Source organism: Hyla sarda, chromosome 6, assembly GCF_029499605.1.
Source record: "Hyla sarda isolate aHylSar1 chromosome 6, aHylSar1.hap1, whole genome shotgun sequence".
Lineage (NCBI taxonomy): Eukaryota > Metazoa > Chordata > Amphibia > Anura > Hylidae > Hyla > Hyla sarda.
The window spans coordinates 144,290,074-144,308,317 of NC_079194.1; the positions used below are offsets into that span (position 1 = coordinate 144,290,074).

Below are 18,244 nucleotides of genomic sequence, written 5' to 3' on the forward strand. Positions count from 1 at the left end.
AGTAGTACAGGGGCTGAGGGATTGATCGCACCGGGTCTCACTTCTGAGACCCGATCCAATGTTATTAAGCAGGCGGCATGGTCCGCAACCCCGCGATAACCATGTATTTTATTTTCATTTTTAATTTCCCCGCGGGGAGCTCTGAATAGCCGGTACTGAGGAGCCATTCAGGGCTCCCTGCGGGAATTTTAAAATGGACAATGTATATTAAAAGCGCTGTGGGGGGTAAGATATGTAGCGCTATATATCTAGGCCCCCAGCGCATTTATAAAAATATATACCCCTGCAGTATATGTATATAGAGGTAGATAGAGATGTAAATAGAGAGAGATGTATATAGGAGGTGACCCCCCCCCCCCCCCCCGAGGCGCATTTATAATGTAACCCACGCAGGCGCATTTATAATTATATACCCCCGCTGGCGCATTTATGTGACCCCGATATATAGTATTATCTGGCCCCCACAGCACTTCTATATAATATGCCCCTGCAGCGTGATGTATGAACAGTATTCTACCAGCAGCATTGTGCCGGCGGGGGCTGGTGTGATACTCTGCGCGTAAAATGCTTTTCACAAATAGCGCTGTATTAATGACAAATGCGCTAGTGGGGGGGGGGGGGGGGGGGGGGAGTTGGGGTGGTCACATATATACTGCGGGGGTGTATATTTTTGCGTTGGCGGGGGTTATATCTTTATAAATGCGCTGTGGGCCTAGATATATAGCGCTAAATATCTTGCCCCCCCCACAGCGCTTTTAATATACATCATCCATTTTAAAAACCCTGCACAGGGAGCCCTGATTGGCTCCTCAGTACCGGCCATTCAGAGCTCCCCGCAGGGAATTTAAAAATGAAAGTAAAATAAATTGGTGATCGCAGGGTTGCGGACCATGCCGCCCGCTCCCCTGCTTAATAACTTCAGATCGGGTGTCAGAAGTGAGACCCGGTGCGATCAATCCCTCAACCCCTGTACTACTACCCCCATCATGGAGCAGAGTCTGTAACCTCCCCAGCCACCAGCAGACTCCTGTAGTGGGGAATTACTACTCCCATCATGGAAACAAGTATGTTCCATGATGGGAGTAGTAGTCCCTCAGCAATGCAGGAGTCTGCTGAGGTCACCTCTTCTGAGCAAGCAAAATCTGTAAGCCAGGGTTGAGCTGGAGTAAATAAATATATGGCATTTTTTGATGGTGTGCGACTTTTTTGCAACAGTCGCACATTATAAATCTCTGACTACTGCAATTCCATTTTAAAAATTTGCTTACATAAGCCAAACTGAAAAAACTTGCTCTTCTCACTTTGCAGGCATAAAGTCGCACAAAAAAACTGCGTAGTCAAACAGGAGACATTTAAGAGACAATTATAAGCAAGAAAAAGGGAGTAAATCCTTTTATAAATGTCCCCCATGGATACTATAGAGAGTTCAGAGAAGATACTAAACTAGTACATGGATTGCAGGATAAAGGATACCAGGAAAGGTTAAAGGACCTTAACATGTATAGAAGAAAGAAGAGACAGAGGGGATATGATAGAGACTTTTAAATACATAAAAGGAATCAACATGGTAAAAGAGGAGAGCATAGTCAAAAGAAGAAAAACTACCACAAGAGGACATAGCTTTAAATTAGAGGGGCACAGGTTTAACCACTTAGGGACCCAGGGCGTACAGGTACACCTCAGTATTTAAATGGGCACTGTCAGATACAAAAACTTTTGATATGTTGTAAATCATGCAAAACCAATAGGTTTTGCAATTGCTTTCCTTAGAAAATTTTCAGCATTTCATACTGAAAAAGCCAGTGAAACAACTGCCCCCCTGCCTGCTTTGACACATACTAGCCTGCTGTGTCCATGCATCACCACCTATGTCATGGACACCATTCCTTGATTGACAGCTGTGAGCGCAGGGCTCACAGCTGGAGGAAAAATCCTCCCACTGTCAGCTTGTGTCCCGCTACTGTCAGTGAGGACAAGCTGGGAGTTGTAGTTTTGCTAATGCTAGTGGAGATGTGAGCAGACCGCATACTGAGGGAGGGGGCGGAGACCTGCACAGTGAGGCCACGCCCCTTCCTTTGAGAGGTGTCCAGAGCAACATATGTTTTCTATGGGGATTTTCTCCTACTCTGGACAGTTCTTAAAATGGACAGAGGTGTCAGCAAAGAGCACTGTGGTCATGTCAGCAGAGAGGACTGTGTTCCAAAAAGAAAATAATTCCCTCTGTATTCAGCAGGTAATAAGTACTGGAAGGATTAATATTGTTTTAATAGAAGTAATTTACAAATCTGTTTAACTTTCTGGCACTAGTTGATATAAAAATAATAATAATTAAAAAAAAAAAAAAAAAAGGTTTCCACCAGAGTACCCCTTTAAGGACATCAAAGTTAGATCAACATGTAGTGGTGGTTTACCACACTGATTTTCAGTGTGATTCCATATCCAGACCTCCATGGGTTGATAAATTTGATTTCCATTGATAATTTTGTGTGATTTTGTTGTCAGCACATTCAACTATGTAAAGAGGAAAGTATTTCATACTATTAGTTCATTCATTCAGATCTAGGATGTGTTATCTTAGTGTTCCCTTTATTTTTTGAGCAGTGTATTTCAGGTCACTGTGCACAATGTATTTTCTCTGTAGCCTAAACACACAGACTCCAGAACACTTTGCATCAGTTTATTAGATGAAGGTCAGACACTTATGGCTTATTCTACATACAAGGTTGTGAGCCCAAAACAAGTTATGCACCTCACTACTAGAGGGCAGGACATAGGTTGTTAGCCAGAGGATTCTATGTTATTAACCCATTCAGGCCAATTTTTTGTCAGAATTACAAGTATCACGAGCAGCTATATCCTCTGATTTTCTGAAAACCAATGAATGAATGATGCACAAATGCAAAGGCAGCGAGCAGGACAGGGGGAAGATGGTGATGAAACTAGAGGATGAATAATGTCCACAGGAGCCAGTGACATCACTTAACCCTTTCCATGCTAGATCGATGTCCCCACAAGCACCGGACGGAAGGAGCAGTTCTCCCAGTGTTGTAACAATAAGTTCTCCCTTTCAGTTCTTCAAGGATCCAAGCTTTAGCTTGCCAAAGTCTTCAGCCAGTCTCAGCACTTCAGGAAGACAGCTTATGTTCTTGCCTGTGGCCTGTGCTGATGTGTCCTTACCACCCCCCTTACCATCCATTAGGTCAGACACCTGCTGGACCCACTCATTGGCTTTTAGGCCTTTGTCTGCAGCTTCCTGTGGAAGAAAAAAGTCAGTCAGTCATAAAGGTCAGGCCTCAGAAATCAACAAAACTGACCATGAAGCTAAATCAATTCTGATCCCATAAAGGCATGTCTGACAATGTTTACCTGGGGAACTTGACACAAGCAAGTAATTTTTCCAGCTTCGTTGTCCACAGCAAAGATAATGGCTGAGGTTTTTGGAGACTGGGACTTGAGGAGCTTCAGAGATTCATTTAGAGCCTAAAGAAAGTAGAACCAAGATGAGTAGAATGAAAGGCACCACAGACAGGATAAGACAAGTTGTAAGATCAAATATAAACCTGCCTTGGCCGATGCCCCAGCTTCCATCTCTAGAACAAGGAGGGGTTGATCTGGATTTTCTGCAATTAGCTGTTTGGTTTTCTCCAGAACCTGAAAAGATGAGTAGAAATGTAGAGTTGTCACAGGACAAACAAAACTCATGGTTCCCCATCATGGTCAAAATCTGTTTTATGTGCAACACTCACCCGTTTCTGGATGTCTGCCTTGTGGGCACGGTCAAGATCATCCATCGTTTTTTTAAGAGATTTAAGCTGTTCTCGGAGCTCGTCCTTCTGCCACTGAGAGATTATGGCTGTAGCAAGGGTCTGAGAAAACGACAAGAAAGTCATAAGGAGCAGAGACAAGAGAAGAGCAGAGCGTATTGTGTGGTAGTCCTACCTCACTGAGGTCAGCAATCTCCTTCTGAACATCCTTGTTTGGGGCTATCTGCTGATTCACTTTAGCTTCTAGCTGAGCAAGAGCAGTTTTCAGGGTCTCTTGCCTCCGAACAGCCTGCAGTGACAGATCAAGTCATTGGTCCTGATTTACTATTGTAAACCCGACATGTTTTGTCGGGTTGTGCGCAAGATTCTGGTGTATTGCCAGAATTCTGTCTGCGCCAGAATTTAAAAAACCAGACCAACTCTCCATTTTACTGATAAAACCCAAAAGGAGGGTTGTGGTCATCGGGGAAGGGGTGTGGCTACATAAAAGGGGTGTGTCCCCAACATTTCCACAAAAATCCAACATATTTACTAAGTTTTCCACAGAAAATCTGGTGAATTTGATTTGAGCAAAACCCTACAGATCAGAGCATGTGTAAAAAATAAGCAAAAATGTAGGGAAGAGTGCAAATGTAGGGAATTAAACAAAAACAAAGAAAACTATACTCCACTCTTAACAAATAAGGGCCATTGTCTTAGCGACAAACTCCTCAAAAGCACAAAACAAAGGCATATAATAAAACTTACCTTCTGTGCTTCCGGCCCAGTGAGGGCCACAATTCTCCGGATTCCCTTTGCAATGGCTTCTTCTGTGACAATGACAAACTGTCCAGCATGGCCTGAATTTTGTAGATGCCTGTAATACATGGCAATGTTAGGGGCCACTGCACCAGATCTCTACATTGTCCATTGAACTATCACTTACGTTCCACCACAGAACTCCACTGTTGTCATAGAGCCTGCAGGGCCAGAAGGATCAGCTAGCAAGTCCTCTACAGGGATTCCAACAGACACCACACGAACAGGGTCCGGGTAGGTCTCATCAAACACAGCACGCAGCCCCTGAATTGCTTTAGCAGCTGCCAAGGAGCAATCCAAAGCATAGACTACCTGCATGAAGAAACACAGACATTAGTCACTGCATAGAAAAAGAACGACAGAACAGGTCAGTATATGTTTGAGACACTTGGTCAGTATAAGCAACAGGATCAGTAAAGTTTTATTTACCTTGTTCTCGTTTATCAGCTGATTTGCAATCTCCTCTGCTCTGCGGATTTCCTTTGTGCTCATGGCTCCTTTTGCTGTAAAGTCAAACCTCAGCCTGTCTGCTGCAACTAGAGAGCCCCTCTGATCTGCCTCCCCGAGAACTGAGCGCAAGGCAAAGTTCAAGATGTGGGTGGCTGTGTGGTTGCTCATAACTGGACGTCGCCTTGTCTACAGCATGAGACATGAGAAATTTTTAGTACAAGATCTCTAATCTCTGCATTTCCTCTAGTAAACTTGCCAGTACTGCACACTCACCTCATCAATATAGAGACGCACACGGTCACCAACTTTCAGGCTGCCATACACAGTCCCCACGTGCAGGACGTAACCACCCCGAACCTGAGTGTTCCTTACACTGAACTCTGTTTTCTACAAAGAACACAATATATTTAGCTGTACTGTAATTATTGTATTTCTTTTTTAATAATTCCTTTATGTCACATAAGATTACAGGAGAACCTCAAACACATCAGAAGTTGTCACTATTTGACTATTCTAAACTACGGTCTGCAATATAAGGAGATCTGCTGGACACAGCAGTGTAACCCCAGCAGTTACCACTCACACTACCCAGGACTCACATCTTCACTGCTGTCGTCCTCTCGAACCATGTATCCTTCATCATATGTCTGTCCTCCTTGTTCTGCATAGAAGCAGGTCTTATCCAGGACCAGACCACATTCCTGCCCTGTGCAGACCTCATCCACAAAGGTCTTCTCCCGGCGAATCGCCTTCACAGTGGCCTCCACTCCTTCAAACTCTGAAAGTTATCAAAAACATAATAGAAGTCATCAGGAAGACTTAAGCTGGCACAACACAGCAGATAAGTGTCAGCCAAATATACAAATTTACATCAAACTATCCCCAAATGATAGATGTTGGGAAGATGATGATCCAACAGTTTTGATATTAAATACCTGATCCTTATGTTCGAGGCAAGATAAGCCTCTGCCAGGCTTGAGAGACATGTCTGGGCGCTGGATGAGTATGGCCAGCGTTAGAATATCACTTGGCTTTATCTGTACAGACACAATGGGGGGGGGGGGGGGGGGGGGAAGCTGCTTCTTACCATAGACACCATCAGAACTTGATGTGTAGTTGTACTTTGAGGAATCATCTGTTGGCTCTAGACCCCGGGAGCGCAGCTCTTCAATAGCATAAATATCCAACATCAAAAGATCTTCATCTCCTGCCCCTTTGCCCTGAGACTTGAGCTGTAACAGGACATACAGATTTAAGGATAAAGAATATTCTAGTGTAGGATTTAGTGACTATTTCATCTGCTCTAAAGTGTACACCGATTGCCCAGCCATTAGGACCGATATCATTTATATTGTACTCTAATAGATCAATTATAAAGCACTAGAACAGTGATGCAAAGGTTTCCTTCCCTACAGATTATCAACATAGAAGGTGATGACCTTAGTGTATGCAGAAGCATCTGATCTGGATAACAGTAAATCATCTCTTTAAAAAATGATATAAAAGGTCCAGTGTTACCTGAGCAGCTTTTCTTTCCTCTTCAAAACTCTCCATATCCACTTTCAGGCCTCGCTCCTCTGCAATCAGGCCTGTCAGATCCACAGGGAATCCATATGTGTCATACAGCAGCCATGCTGTGTCACCTGGGGGGGGGGAGGAAACGGACACCAGGTTAGGTGTCAGACCTGGTTATAAAAGAAGACTTTGCAGCAAGAAGCATCTTGTACCAGGGATGGTCTTGCTTTCTCCCAGGCTTTGTATTTTACGGTCCAGAATGCGGCGCCCTCTGTTGAGTGTTTTTAGAAACTGAGTCTCCTCCTCATTGATTATGTCCTTTACCATGTCCGGGTCTTTCTTTAGCTCGGGGAAAGCATCTCCCTGCATGGAACAAACAGTTCAACATTGCAGCCAAGAAATAACACATGAACAAAAAAAATAAAAAATAAAAATAAAAAATAAAAACACAAAAATACCCCAGGGTAAGCCAAGAACCAACTCATTTATTTAATAAAAAATAAAAAAACCACATGCATACATGTCTTAGGGCACATAACTAAACTTACTGCACTGCAGATCCCAAGTTACAAAATATTACTGATATTCGGGAAAATGTCATCCCATTATTTTCCTGGTATTTAGTGCATTGATATGTGTATTTTAGCTTCCAGTCACATTTTAAATTGTCACAATTTTTAATTGTGATACCAATAAAAGTTACATTTTAGGAGAGTTGACTCAAGGGGCCTTTTTGCCCCGGGTTTTTGTGATTTAATAAGAACACAATTCGCAACACTTACCAGCGACTGGACAACAACATCAACCAGAGAAGCAAAGAATCCTTTGGATGCATTAAGTTTCTCGTGTGCATATCTTACAGCGCGACGAAGAATTCGACGTAAAACATATCTGAAAACAACAAAACAAGTACAAGAGAGTTGAGACAATGACTCCTACAAAATATTTACTTATTTTATTAATACTGCTCTACAAGTCTTACCCTCGGCCAGTATTGTCAGGTCTCCCACCATCAGCAAGGGCAACTGTAATCGTCCTAGCATGATCTGCAAGCACTCTGTATGCCATGTCTATGCCATCTTCATCTTCTGCACCCACCTTGCCTGAGTAGGGCCTTGCCCCAGTGCCCTGTGACAAGAGACATTAAAGGTCCAGCAGCTGCACAAAAAACCATCTCCAGTCCTCAAAACAAAATATTGGTCAACAATCTCTGCAGATACTGAACAAGTAGGATGAGTCGGCTCTGAAGCCTACAGACATGTGAATACTGCCTTTGTGGTGACCGGAGTACAAGACATTACATAACTCCGGAACAGTTTAACATACAGTAGTTACCAAGCATCCCTTATTTATTGACATATTATGTTTTATATGTTATCACTGTGCAGGTTAAAAGGGGTATTCCGGGCAAAAACCATCTTATCCCCTATCGAAAGGATATGGGATAAGATGTCTGATCGCGGGGGGGCCCCCGCAATCTCCCTGCAGCAGCCCGCATTCTATGCGTAGCTGCGTCTGAAGTTTCGGAAATCTCTGGGCGTGACGTCACGCCACGCCCCCTCCATTCATTTCTATGGGAGGGGGCATAATGGCCGCAAAGCCCCCTCCCATAGACCTGAATGGAGACATCTTATCCCCTATCCTTTCGATAGGGGATAAGATGTTTTTGCCCGGAATACCCCTTTAAAGATGAGCCAATTTAAAAATGTACAGGTTACATAACGATGGCCATACATTTAAGAAAAAGAGACAGCTCTATCTTCCGATTCCCCCATACACATGCAAGGTCAGAACAGAAAGGTAATAAAGCTGCTGCCACAGGGGACTATTATAGCAATCTTTTGATTGCCAATTCTGTTCAGCACTATGCATAGGCATATCACAGGTAAGAGTTATCTGCAATTGATTGAAGATATTGGTTGCAAGTATGTCAAGAAGTAATGATTATTGTAATAGAGATATAAAAAAAAAGAAAATTATAATAATTGCAGTTATCAGCAATCTACCAAAGCGGCCCTGGAGCTGGTGAGTGGGACTCTGGCAACCATCTTGACAAATCGGATTCCTGCAATTGCCCCACGGGTGGTTTGATGAGTCTCAGTAAGTTCCCCCTTAAATTTCAAATGCTGAGATCAGTATTTATTGCAGCATTTGAAGGGTTAATGGCTGGGGGGGGGGGGTACTCAGAGCCGCCGTCTAAGACGTGGGCACAGCTCCTTCACACACTTCATAGTCCGGACGGGACTCAGGACAGACCTATACATCCTGGTGCATGAAGATCGTCTAATCTAGACTATGAATTAGAAACTATTTATTCCCTCTATTGAAGTTTTATCTTTGAAGGAGTGCTGTGGTGCTACCTAATTTATCCCCCTATCCAAAGGTTAGGGGATAAGTGTAAAATCGCTTCGTGCGGGGGTCAACAGACTCCTTGCACAGAGCAGAGATTGCTTTGTGCATGATGAGAGCGGGGCACTGGCAAGAGATCGCAGGGGGACCCACCACAATCAGACACTTATCCTCTATTCCTTAGGATAAGGGATCAATTGTTTAGCACCACAGTACACAGAGCTATAAAAATATGGTGAAAATGCCTATGAAGTAAGCCTCAACTAGAACCATAAACTGGTACCCAGCAACCTTTTGGGTGTCACCAAAGAATATTTTATTTTCATGCATAACAGGGATTCCCATTAAAAAATAAAACCTTATTCATCTTGAAAACGTTGATATTTTATGATTTAATTTAGAAAACCTCTCGATTATATACAACTGTGCTAGTAGTTATTTAACCATAAAAAAAATAATAATAATTCAACCCATTAAACCAGTACCTTCTGGATCGCATCAAAGTATGGTATAAACAGGTCAGTGTCATAGTTGGACATCTTGGTCTGCAGCACAGATACCAGTCTTTCTAGCCCCATCCCGGTGTCAATACTTTTCTTGGGCAGTGGCTTCAGGGTTCCATCACTTTCCCTAAGACAGAAAAGTCCCAGGTGCAAAAGGTACAAGAAATTAAATAAGGGACAATCCAGTTTTATGTAAAGAATGCTTAATCCTTGTGTAATTGAAAGCTTTTTACTAGACTGACTTTCCATTTAGGATAAAGGTCACATATGTCTTATTTTGCCGCTGAGTATTTTCCTAGACATTGAAATCAATGGGTAGCAAAATATGCAGTAAAATACAGCATGTGTGACCCTGTCCTAGAGACATGTCAAAAGTCTGAATGTTCAGACCACAACCAATTACTAAAACGAGCCGGGAGAAGAAGAGCGTGGCGAGCACTCCTCTCCCTGCTCTGTGTCACATGATCAAAGATACGCTCCATAGACTCGCATCAGAGTGTGTCTCGATAACATGGCACAGAGCCGGGACTGAACGTGCCGAGTGTGGACTTCTCCCAGCCAACTGCTCAGTCTCCAGTGTGGGACCCAGTGCAATAGAATCCCATTACACTGGGTGTAATGCTGGAGAATATATATATCAGGGAGAATGGCACCCGTTTCAGGATTTAGGTGTCAAATTTTAAAAGCATGTCATTTTGAAAAACAATTTTTCAGAAAATTGAACACATGATTTGAGGTACACTTTAAGCTATATTAAGATGTGCTCCCATGGGGATACCTGTTAAACTGAATAAACACTAGGTTCCAGATCTCCAGTACATTGGGGTCATCCATATTGACCAAGTGTGCAGCATCACGGCCCCCAATTCGGTCAAAGTGAATCTCACTGCACGGTCCACAGGGGCCTGTGTCCCCCATCTCCCAAAAGTTGTCCTTCATGCTGCCTGGTAATATGCGGCTTTCTGGAAGCCTAGGAAGACCAAGAAAAAGATTACTTCCCCTTAGATCCACGTCACATCCAGCAACAAAGAAGTGCCCCCACCCAGAGAGACCCCACCTTACCCCAGGTTCAGCCAAATCTGTTTACATTCCAGGTCAGGTTCCAAACCAGCTGCCTCGTTACCACCAAAGTAGGTGACATACAGGCGCTCAATGTCTATGCCAAACTCCTTAGTCAAAAGGTCCAGAGCCAGTTTACACGCCAGCTCCTGTGGAAAGCAGCAGAGTGTTACTACCCCCAGGAGTACCAGGACTAGAACAGGAGCACTTACCACAGGGCCTCACCTTAAAGTAGTCTCCAAAAGACCAGGAGCCCAGCATCTCAAAGAAAGTATGATGATAAACATCCTTCCCAACATCATCTAGGTCATTGTGCTTACCACCAGCGCGAATACACTTTTGGGTGTTAGCAGCTCGGTTCAGTTTAGCCATTGGGTGGGAAGGGTCAATAGTGTTCAGGAATATTGGCTTAAACTGGAGAAAGAAAAGGAGAAGATTATTAAAGGGATTGTCCAGGGAGCAGAAAAGGTCTGACCTGTTCTGCTTCCCAGCACTCACTTAACACATTGCAGAAGTATATACTTTCCAAGACGAGAGGGGTTGGGTGCTAAGATGTGATCATAGTGTATGGGTGAAACCATACCGGCATGCAATATTCAATAGCTGCACAATGTCGCCGCAACATCAGCAAGATCATGCAGCTATAATATTATGTAACATTACAAATAAAAAACAAATATTAGTCATTACAAAAGTACACACTCAGTATCCAACAAAGGAGTGAGGACCCTGCTCACAAGAGCTTACAATCTTTGAAGAATGGGTTTGAGACACAAAATGCAGAAAGTATTACTTATACAATGGTCCAGCCATCTTTTATAAAATAAGGTAAATCACAAAAGCTGGCGAACCGGTCAACAACCAATCTCTGAATGTCTGACGTGCATAGATCATGGAGGACACTGCTGAATAATAGTCAAGCGCTAGTTAGTTATAAATTGTTTACAGAACGTAGAGCCCGGGTACAATAATAGACCGATAAGGAAGGTGCAGCATTATGGGGGAGAGAGAGCAAGAACGAGAAAGGGACTAGATATAGGTAGTAAAAGATAGATCTGGGTCTAGCATGGCTACATGACAGTGTGTGCTGCTGAGAAGTTATGGTAGAACTACACAAGAGAGAAGGGGGCCCAGGAACTTATCCTTAAGGATCTCTAACAGCAAGAGATAGACAAAAGGTCAGAGAGGTAGGGAGAAAGCTTACCAGAGTTCTTAAGACCAATGGAGCGGAGTATAGTGAGGGGGAGTTTATGATCTAAGGTGTCTATAGATGCAGAAAGATCGCAGTAAGTAAGATTTAGCCATCAGGAGATCATTTGGAGGTTGATAGTTACATTTTTTTTATCAGAGGTTTTTATTGTTTTTGTTTTTTTTTACAATTTTTCATACAAACAATGGAAAGGCAATCGACCAGTTTCAGAGAGGGGAAGCAGAGGAGTGACAGACACAGCAGTCGCCCACTCATAAGTAGACAACCCTCCTCAGTTAGTAGTAGAGATCGACCGATTATCGGTATGGCCGATAATCACGATTTTGGGCATTATCGGTAATTATCTTGCCGATAAGCCGATAATGCCCCCCACCGCACCGTGACCGCCACCCCCCCAACCCGCCGCACCGTGATGCTGGGCGGTATACCGGTATGGATTTTTGCCCATACCGCTATACCGGTCGGGCCCCTCCCCCACCCTCAGAGTCAATAAAAAAAATTTAACTTACCCGTAATGGGGGTGGTCCGGGCCATCCATCCTTCCTTCCTTCCTGTAGTGTCCGGGGACGTTCCGGGTGGAGGGTGAACCGGTCCGGGCTGTCCTTCTCTCTGGCGGTCATCTTCTCCACTCCGGGCAGGCTCCGGCCTAGTACACTGCATAGACGCCGCTACGCTGTGACGTCAGGTGCGTCGCTACGCACGGGCGTCACTGCGCAGCGGCGTCTATGCAGCGTACTAGGCCGGAGCCTGCCTGGAGTGGAGAAGATGACCGCCGGAGAAGAAGGACAGCCCGGACTGGTTCACCCTCCACCCGGTACACCCCCGGACACTACAAGAACGATGGATAGATGGATGGCCCGAACCACCCTGACAGGTAGGGGGAGAGAAGCGGGTGGCGGCGGCGGTCTATGGCCCCGCAAAAGCCACTGCAGATCATTGATTTAAAGTGTCCGCTTTAAATCAATGATCTGCAGCGGTGTCGCAGGGGGTTAAATAGCCGATAACTTATACCGGAATATCGGTATAAGTTATCGGCCCTAACCTGCACCGATTATCGGTATCGGCCCTAAAAAAAATTATATCGGTCGATCCTTAGTTAGTAGACCCTTTTTTATGGAAGACTGGTCAATAGTTAGGATAGGCCCAGAGATTATTTTTTCCAATAATGATGTTATGGCAAAGAGTTTGAAGGAGGAGGGAAAGGTTAAAAATTTAAAGGGGTTATCCACCATAAGATGATTTTAGTATGTACCTGGCAGACAGTAATGGACATGTTTAGGAAGGATCTGCGCTCGTCTTTGGGCTTAATGGCTATGTTGTGAGATTACCAGAACACTGTGGTTAGCTTTTTGTGAACTGGTATTTCTTATTTTTTTTACTACAAATCCCACAATTCAATTTTCTTCCCTCCCACATATCAGCCACCCCACCCATTGGAACATAAATGAGCTGCATCCATTCAAGTCAGTGTGGTTTTCAATCAGGGTGCCTACAGCTGTTGCAGATTGAGCTCTCTCCCACCAAGTGATCCCTCCTCCCATTGAAGCAGACAGGCTCCCTGTCATCAGCTGACTAGTGAGTCAGGTCTCGGCCGCATTGCAACCTGGGAAAAATCCGTGACAACAGTCATTTTGTATGATGTTAAAAATAAATATTGGGGTGAAAATCACATAAGAATTGTGAGAAAACCCCTTTAAGTAAAGTGAGAGACTGGATGAGGAATGAGGGAATAAGGCAGCGGTCTTCAAACTGTGGCCCTCCAGATGTTGCAAAACTACAACTCCCAGCATGCCCGGACAGCCAACGGCTGTCCGGGCATGCTGGGAATTGTAGTTTTGCAACATCTGGAGGGCCACAGTTTGAAGACCACTGGAATAAGGGCACTAGTTCAGGTGGTGGGGCAAGAGGAAGAGAGGAGCCTGGAGACTTCATCCTAAGTTACTGGCTCAAAAACAGAGTGATAAAGAGAAAATGTAACATTAAATGGGATGAGCAATACTAGGGGACTGGGAGATTATCCATTTTAGATTAAAAATAGGAGGCCAGGCCTTCAGCACTGAGGTGTGATAGACTGCCTGCACTTTAGGCCTAAGAAGAAAGTTGGAAGCATTGAAGATTTCTCTCTCTCTACAGATGTTCAGCACAACTAGATGAAAGCTAAAGAAAGCGTTCTCGACGGGTGCCAGGATTGCTACAGTCTGCATTCAGGTTGTAGGGGATAGTGCTTTGTCCAAAGTAGCCTTAAGGGCATCATTGTAATGTTTTGCTGTTAGACTGGGAAAAGAGAGAGAAACAGAAAATCCATGGACTGCAAGGAAATTTTAAAGGGGTGTTCAAGTGAAATATATATCTCTAAACAGATCTGTAAATTGCCTTAAAGGGTAATCCAATGAAAATTAAAAAAAATAAAAAAATTTCCCCATATCGACTGGCTCCAGAAAGTTAAGATTTGTAAATTACTATTAAAAAAAAAAATCTTAATCCTACCAGTACTTATAAGCTGCTGAAGTTGAGTTGTTCTTTTCTTTCTGACCACAGTGCTCTCTGCCGACACCTCTGTCTGTCTCACGAACTGTCCAGAGCAGGAGAGGTTTGATATGGGGATTTGCTCCTACTCTGGACAGTTCCTGAGGCAGACAGAGGTGTCGGCAGAGAGCACTGTGGTCAGAAAGAAAAGAACAACTCAACTTCAGCAGCTTATAAGTACTGGTAAGATTAAGATTTTTTTTTTTTTTTTATAGAAGTAATTTACAAATCTTAACTTTCTGGAGCCAGTCGATATGGGGAATTTTTTTTTTTTTTTTTCATTGGAGTACCCTTTAAGGTAATTTACAAATCTAATAACAAAAAGGCACGTATGTGCACTCAATGGAGACAGCTCGTTCCACGGAAAGCTGGGTCACAGCATCGGTGCAGGCAAGTGGGCGCTCAGAGGCTACACCGGCTGTTTCACACGTGTATGCGTGCTTCTGCCGGCGTAGCCTCCGAGCGCCCACTTACCTGCACCGATATTGTGACCCAGCCTTCCGCGGAATGGACTCCCTTCAGCGGTGAGTGCACGTACATACCTTTGTTATTACATTTATTGATACTTCATACATTTCATATGTGCACCCCGCAGGAGACTCATTACGGGCCAGCGATACCACGCAGTATCTCCATTACAGGTGTAGTAACCCTTTAGTGTGCTCTCTCCCTTCCTACCTCTCCACGTTGTATCATTTACATATCTGTTTAACTTTCTGGAGCCAGTCAATATATAAAAAAAAGAATAGATTTTCACTGGAATACCCTGTAAGGTCAGGTCATTGTATGTTTACTTATTACTGGCCACCAGCCATGTCCACCCACAACCATTTCTAGACCGAAGAGTGTGTGAAAGGGCAGTACCATGTAGATCACAACAAAACTGAAGAAAGATGGGATGCTATATGGCAAAAGGACACGTACACAGTAGAATTCTTTATAATAATAATTGCTGGTATTTCTTGTATAGTACATTCACTGGTAAGACAAAAGATGACATTTAGTCATGGTTCATATTATGGCTGAAGTGCGTTTATAAATTGGTCATCTGCGCTACATACACAATCTATTAGGGCCACGACAAAGGGAATAAAAGGCAGCAATGAGTCTGCAGCAGTATGGATGCATAGGTGCAGGGGGTTACAGATTCCTTGGCTTCTTCAATGCTAATCAGACTGTACAGACCAAACCGGCTTTTATCTGCTGCCAGCAAACCTCTTGCTCACACGTAGGGGAGGGGGCTGCACCATTCACTGCTCATCGTGAGGATACAAAATGCTGAGTAGTAAGAGTTGCGCATTGAACGTGTTCTCCCCCCTCCACCCAGTAAGTGTGATCCCTGCATTTACCATGTTTCAGGACCCCCCCCCCCCCTATAAACCTGCAATATATCATGAATATAGCAGCAGCTCTCTAATACACTATTGCAATTTCTCAAAGACTACAACAAGGTTTTCCAACCAGTGTGCCTCCAGCTGGTGCAAAACTACAAATCCCAGCATGCCCGGACATGCTGGGATTTGTAGTTTTGCAACAGCTGGAGGCACACTGGTTGCTTAACACTGCTAAAACATCTCCACTTACGGTCAGTGAATGTTTACATCCAGAGGCTGAAACCCATCATGGCCTAATACTTTTCACAGATAAGACATAAAACTGTCAGAATGTGTTAGACTCAGGACCGGTTTTTTAAAGGGGTACTCCTGTGGAAATTTTTTCTTTTAAATCAACTGGTGCCAGAAAGTTAAACAGATTTGTAAATCACTTCTATTAAAAAATCTAAATCCTTCCAGTACTTTTTAGGGGCTGTATACTAAAGAGAAATCCAAAAAAGAAGTGCATTTCCTCTGATGTCCTGTCCACAGTGCTCTCTGCTGACCATTTTAGGAACTGTCCAGAGCAGCATATGTTTGCTATGGGTATTTTCTCCTGCTCTAGACAGTTCCTAAAATGGACAGCAGAGAGCACTGTGGTCATGACATCAGATGAAATGCATCTCTTTTTGGATTTCACTTTTGCATACAGCCCCTAAAAAGTACTGGAAGGATTAAGATTTTTTTAATAGAAAAAACATTTTTACAAATCTGTTTAACTTTCTGGCACCAGTTGATTTAAAAAATAAAAAAAAAACATTTTCCACGGGAGTACCCCTTTAAGCCTCCGGATGCAATAAACAAAAAATGTATCAGCAAGGGGAGACATTAAAATAAAATAAGAGGTTTTAGAATGACTAAACATTTTGTTATAGATTGATAATACATTATCTGCAGAAGACCCCTTTTAGCCCCCACATTTCACAGCCCATTGCCACTTCCCCTCTTGTCAATCAAAGGCCACAGGGCACTGATCAGATTGGGGGCAGGGTTCAGAGACATAAAACCGTAAATGCTGGCAAGGGAATTTTAGGACCACAAGCCTGGAAAACAAAAAAGCAGGACTGCGGATGTAACCGTGGTCCCCTCAGTGAGCCTGTATCAATATATTCATAAAAACATATAGATCACCAACACATCCTGTAATTAAGAAAGGCTGCGGGCACTGACTCACTTGGTTCATGCCAGCATTGGCAAAGAGCAGCGTGGGATCATCCAGAGGGACGGTGGCAGAGGAGTGGACATAGGTGTGACCATTGTCCTTAAAGAAGTCGATAAACTTCTGTCTGATCTGTGAAGCGGTCAGTGATGTCGCCATTGTGTCCGTGACCTGCGCAAAAAAGTAATGCTGGGGTCACAAATCTCCACCTTACAAGAAGTGTACGGGCATCTGGAAACCTCAAGAGCAGGAAATAGATCTTAGAAGTGGTCTTAGCAATTTTTCTCAACCAATGTGCCTCCAGCTGTTGCAAAACTACAACTCCCAGCATGCCCAGACAGCCGAAGGCTGTCTGGGCATGCTGGGAGTTGTAGTTTTGTAACGGCTGGAGGCACATCGGATGGGAAACACTGCTCTATTGTGTACAGAGACATGGGTGCAGACTCTTCTTCACACCCATGGATACACCGGCTGTTAGGGTGGGCTCACACCACGATTTTTCTATACAGTTTTTGGATACTTTTTTTTTTTTAAACGTATTCTAAAAAAACCGGACCTAACCGCACTCAACCGTATGCCTTAAAAAATATATTGTATACGGTTTAAAACAACGGTTACAAATTAGTAGTCTGGTGCCATACGGTTTTTATATTGAAAAATTGTTTTCTTTCAAATTTCAATAAAGTTTCAGTTGTTCTATTGCAGTTTCAAGGGAAGTAGGAGGGGTTTGCAAACTAGGTTAAAAACCGTATAGACAAACCTGGACAGAACCGCAACAACATACAGTTCTCATAGAGTCCTATGTTAAAATAACCCTATACGGTTAAAATTAGTTTTTTTTATTAAAACGTATTGGGGAACCGGGAACCGTAGAGAAAAATTGTGGCGTGAACCCCGAACCCACCCTTATATTATCCTCTTCTTTGGGGGGGTATCTATACTTCCCAGTGCTGTAATCTCCCACCCCCATTCATATATATATATATATATATATATAAAAAACACATTCTATATTGGGTAACATGTATATATGTAGTAAGTATCTTCCAAGCAGAAGTATATCAGGCTGTCGGCAGCCATAGACACCACCAGATCAGGGGCAACTGCCCAAAATATGAGGGTAAAACAGCTGTTACCGACATATTTGGGTAATTGCCCCATGGCCCTCATCTAGGGGTGTCTATGGCTGTCAACAGTCTATTATTACCTGTTTCTAAAATACTTAATCCGAATCTACGTTATCCCATATAGAATGTATATTGATAAATAGATATACACACCTCTCTATATTAACCCCTCACCTCCCCTCCCCTCCTTTGGGGTGTCCACACCCTTACAGTTAGGGGCGATTCTATCACTGCCCTCTCTAAGGCTCCTACCTTTCTACCTCCACCGGCAACACACGTTGTCTCCGAATGTGCAAGCAGAAAGCGCTGACAGTAAAGAGAATCCCCGCCCTCGCTCTTCGCTGATTGGGTAACAGCAACGGCCTGCAGGTCTTTATTGGATGAGGCAGCTGCCAGTCAGCGATAACGAGG

The 18,244-nt window shown here is 43.6% G+C and overlaps 1 protein-coding gene across 1 annotated transcript; it reads right to left on the bottom strand.

Moving 5' to 3' along the window:
* Positions 1–2,663: 2,663 nt before the first annotated feature.
* Positions 2,664–18,214, bottom strand: AARS1 (alanyl-tRNA synthetase 1). The gene is made up of 21 exons (XM_056525441.1): positions 18,086–18,214; positions 16,722–16,877; positions 10,664–10,852; positions 10,442–10,587; positions 10,158–10,349; positions 9,362–9,506; positions 7,510–7,655; positions 7,310–7,418; positions 6,740–6,890; positions 6,531–6,655; positions 6,100–6,244; positions 5,612–5,790; positions 5,286–5,399; positions 4,992–5,198; positions 4,690–4,874; positions 4,512–4,620; positions 3,940–4,053; positions 3,747–3,866; positions 3,565–3,651; positions 3,367–3,480; positions 2,664–3,253 (listed from the first exon to the last, which is right to left on the bottom strand). Exons 2-21 carry the CDS (start codon positions 16,863–16,865, stop codon positions 3,068–3,070), a joined length of 2,907 nt encoding a protein of 968 aa, XP_056381416.1. The 5' UTR covers positions 16,866–16,877; positions 18,086–18,214; the 3' UTR covers positions 2,664–3,067.
* Between the last annotated feature and the right edge of the window lie 30 nt (positions 18,215–18,244).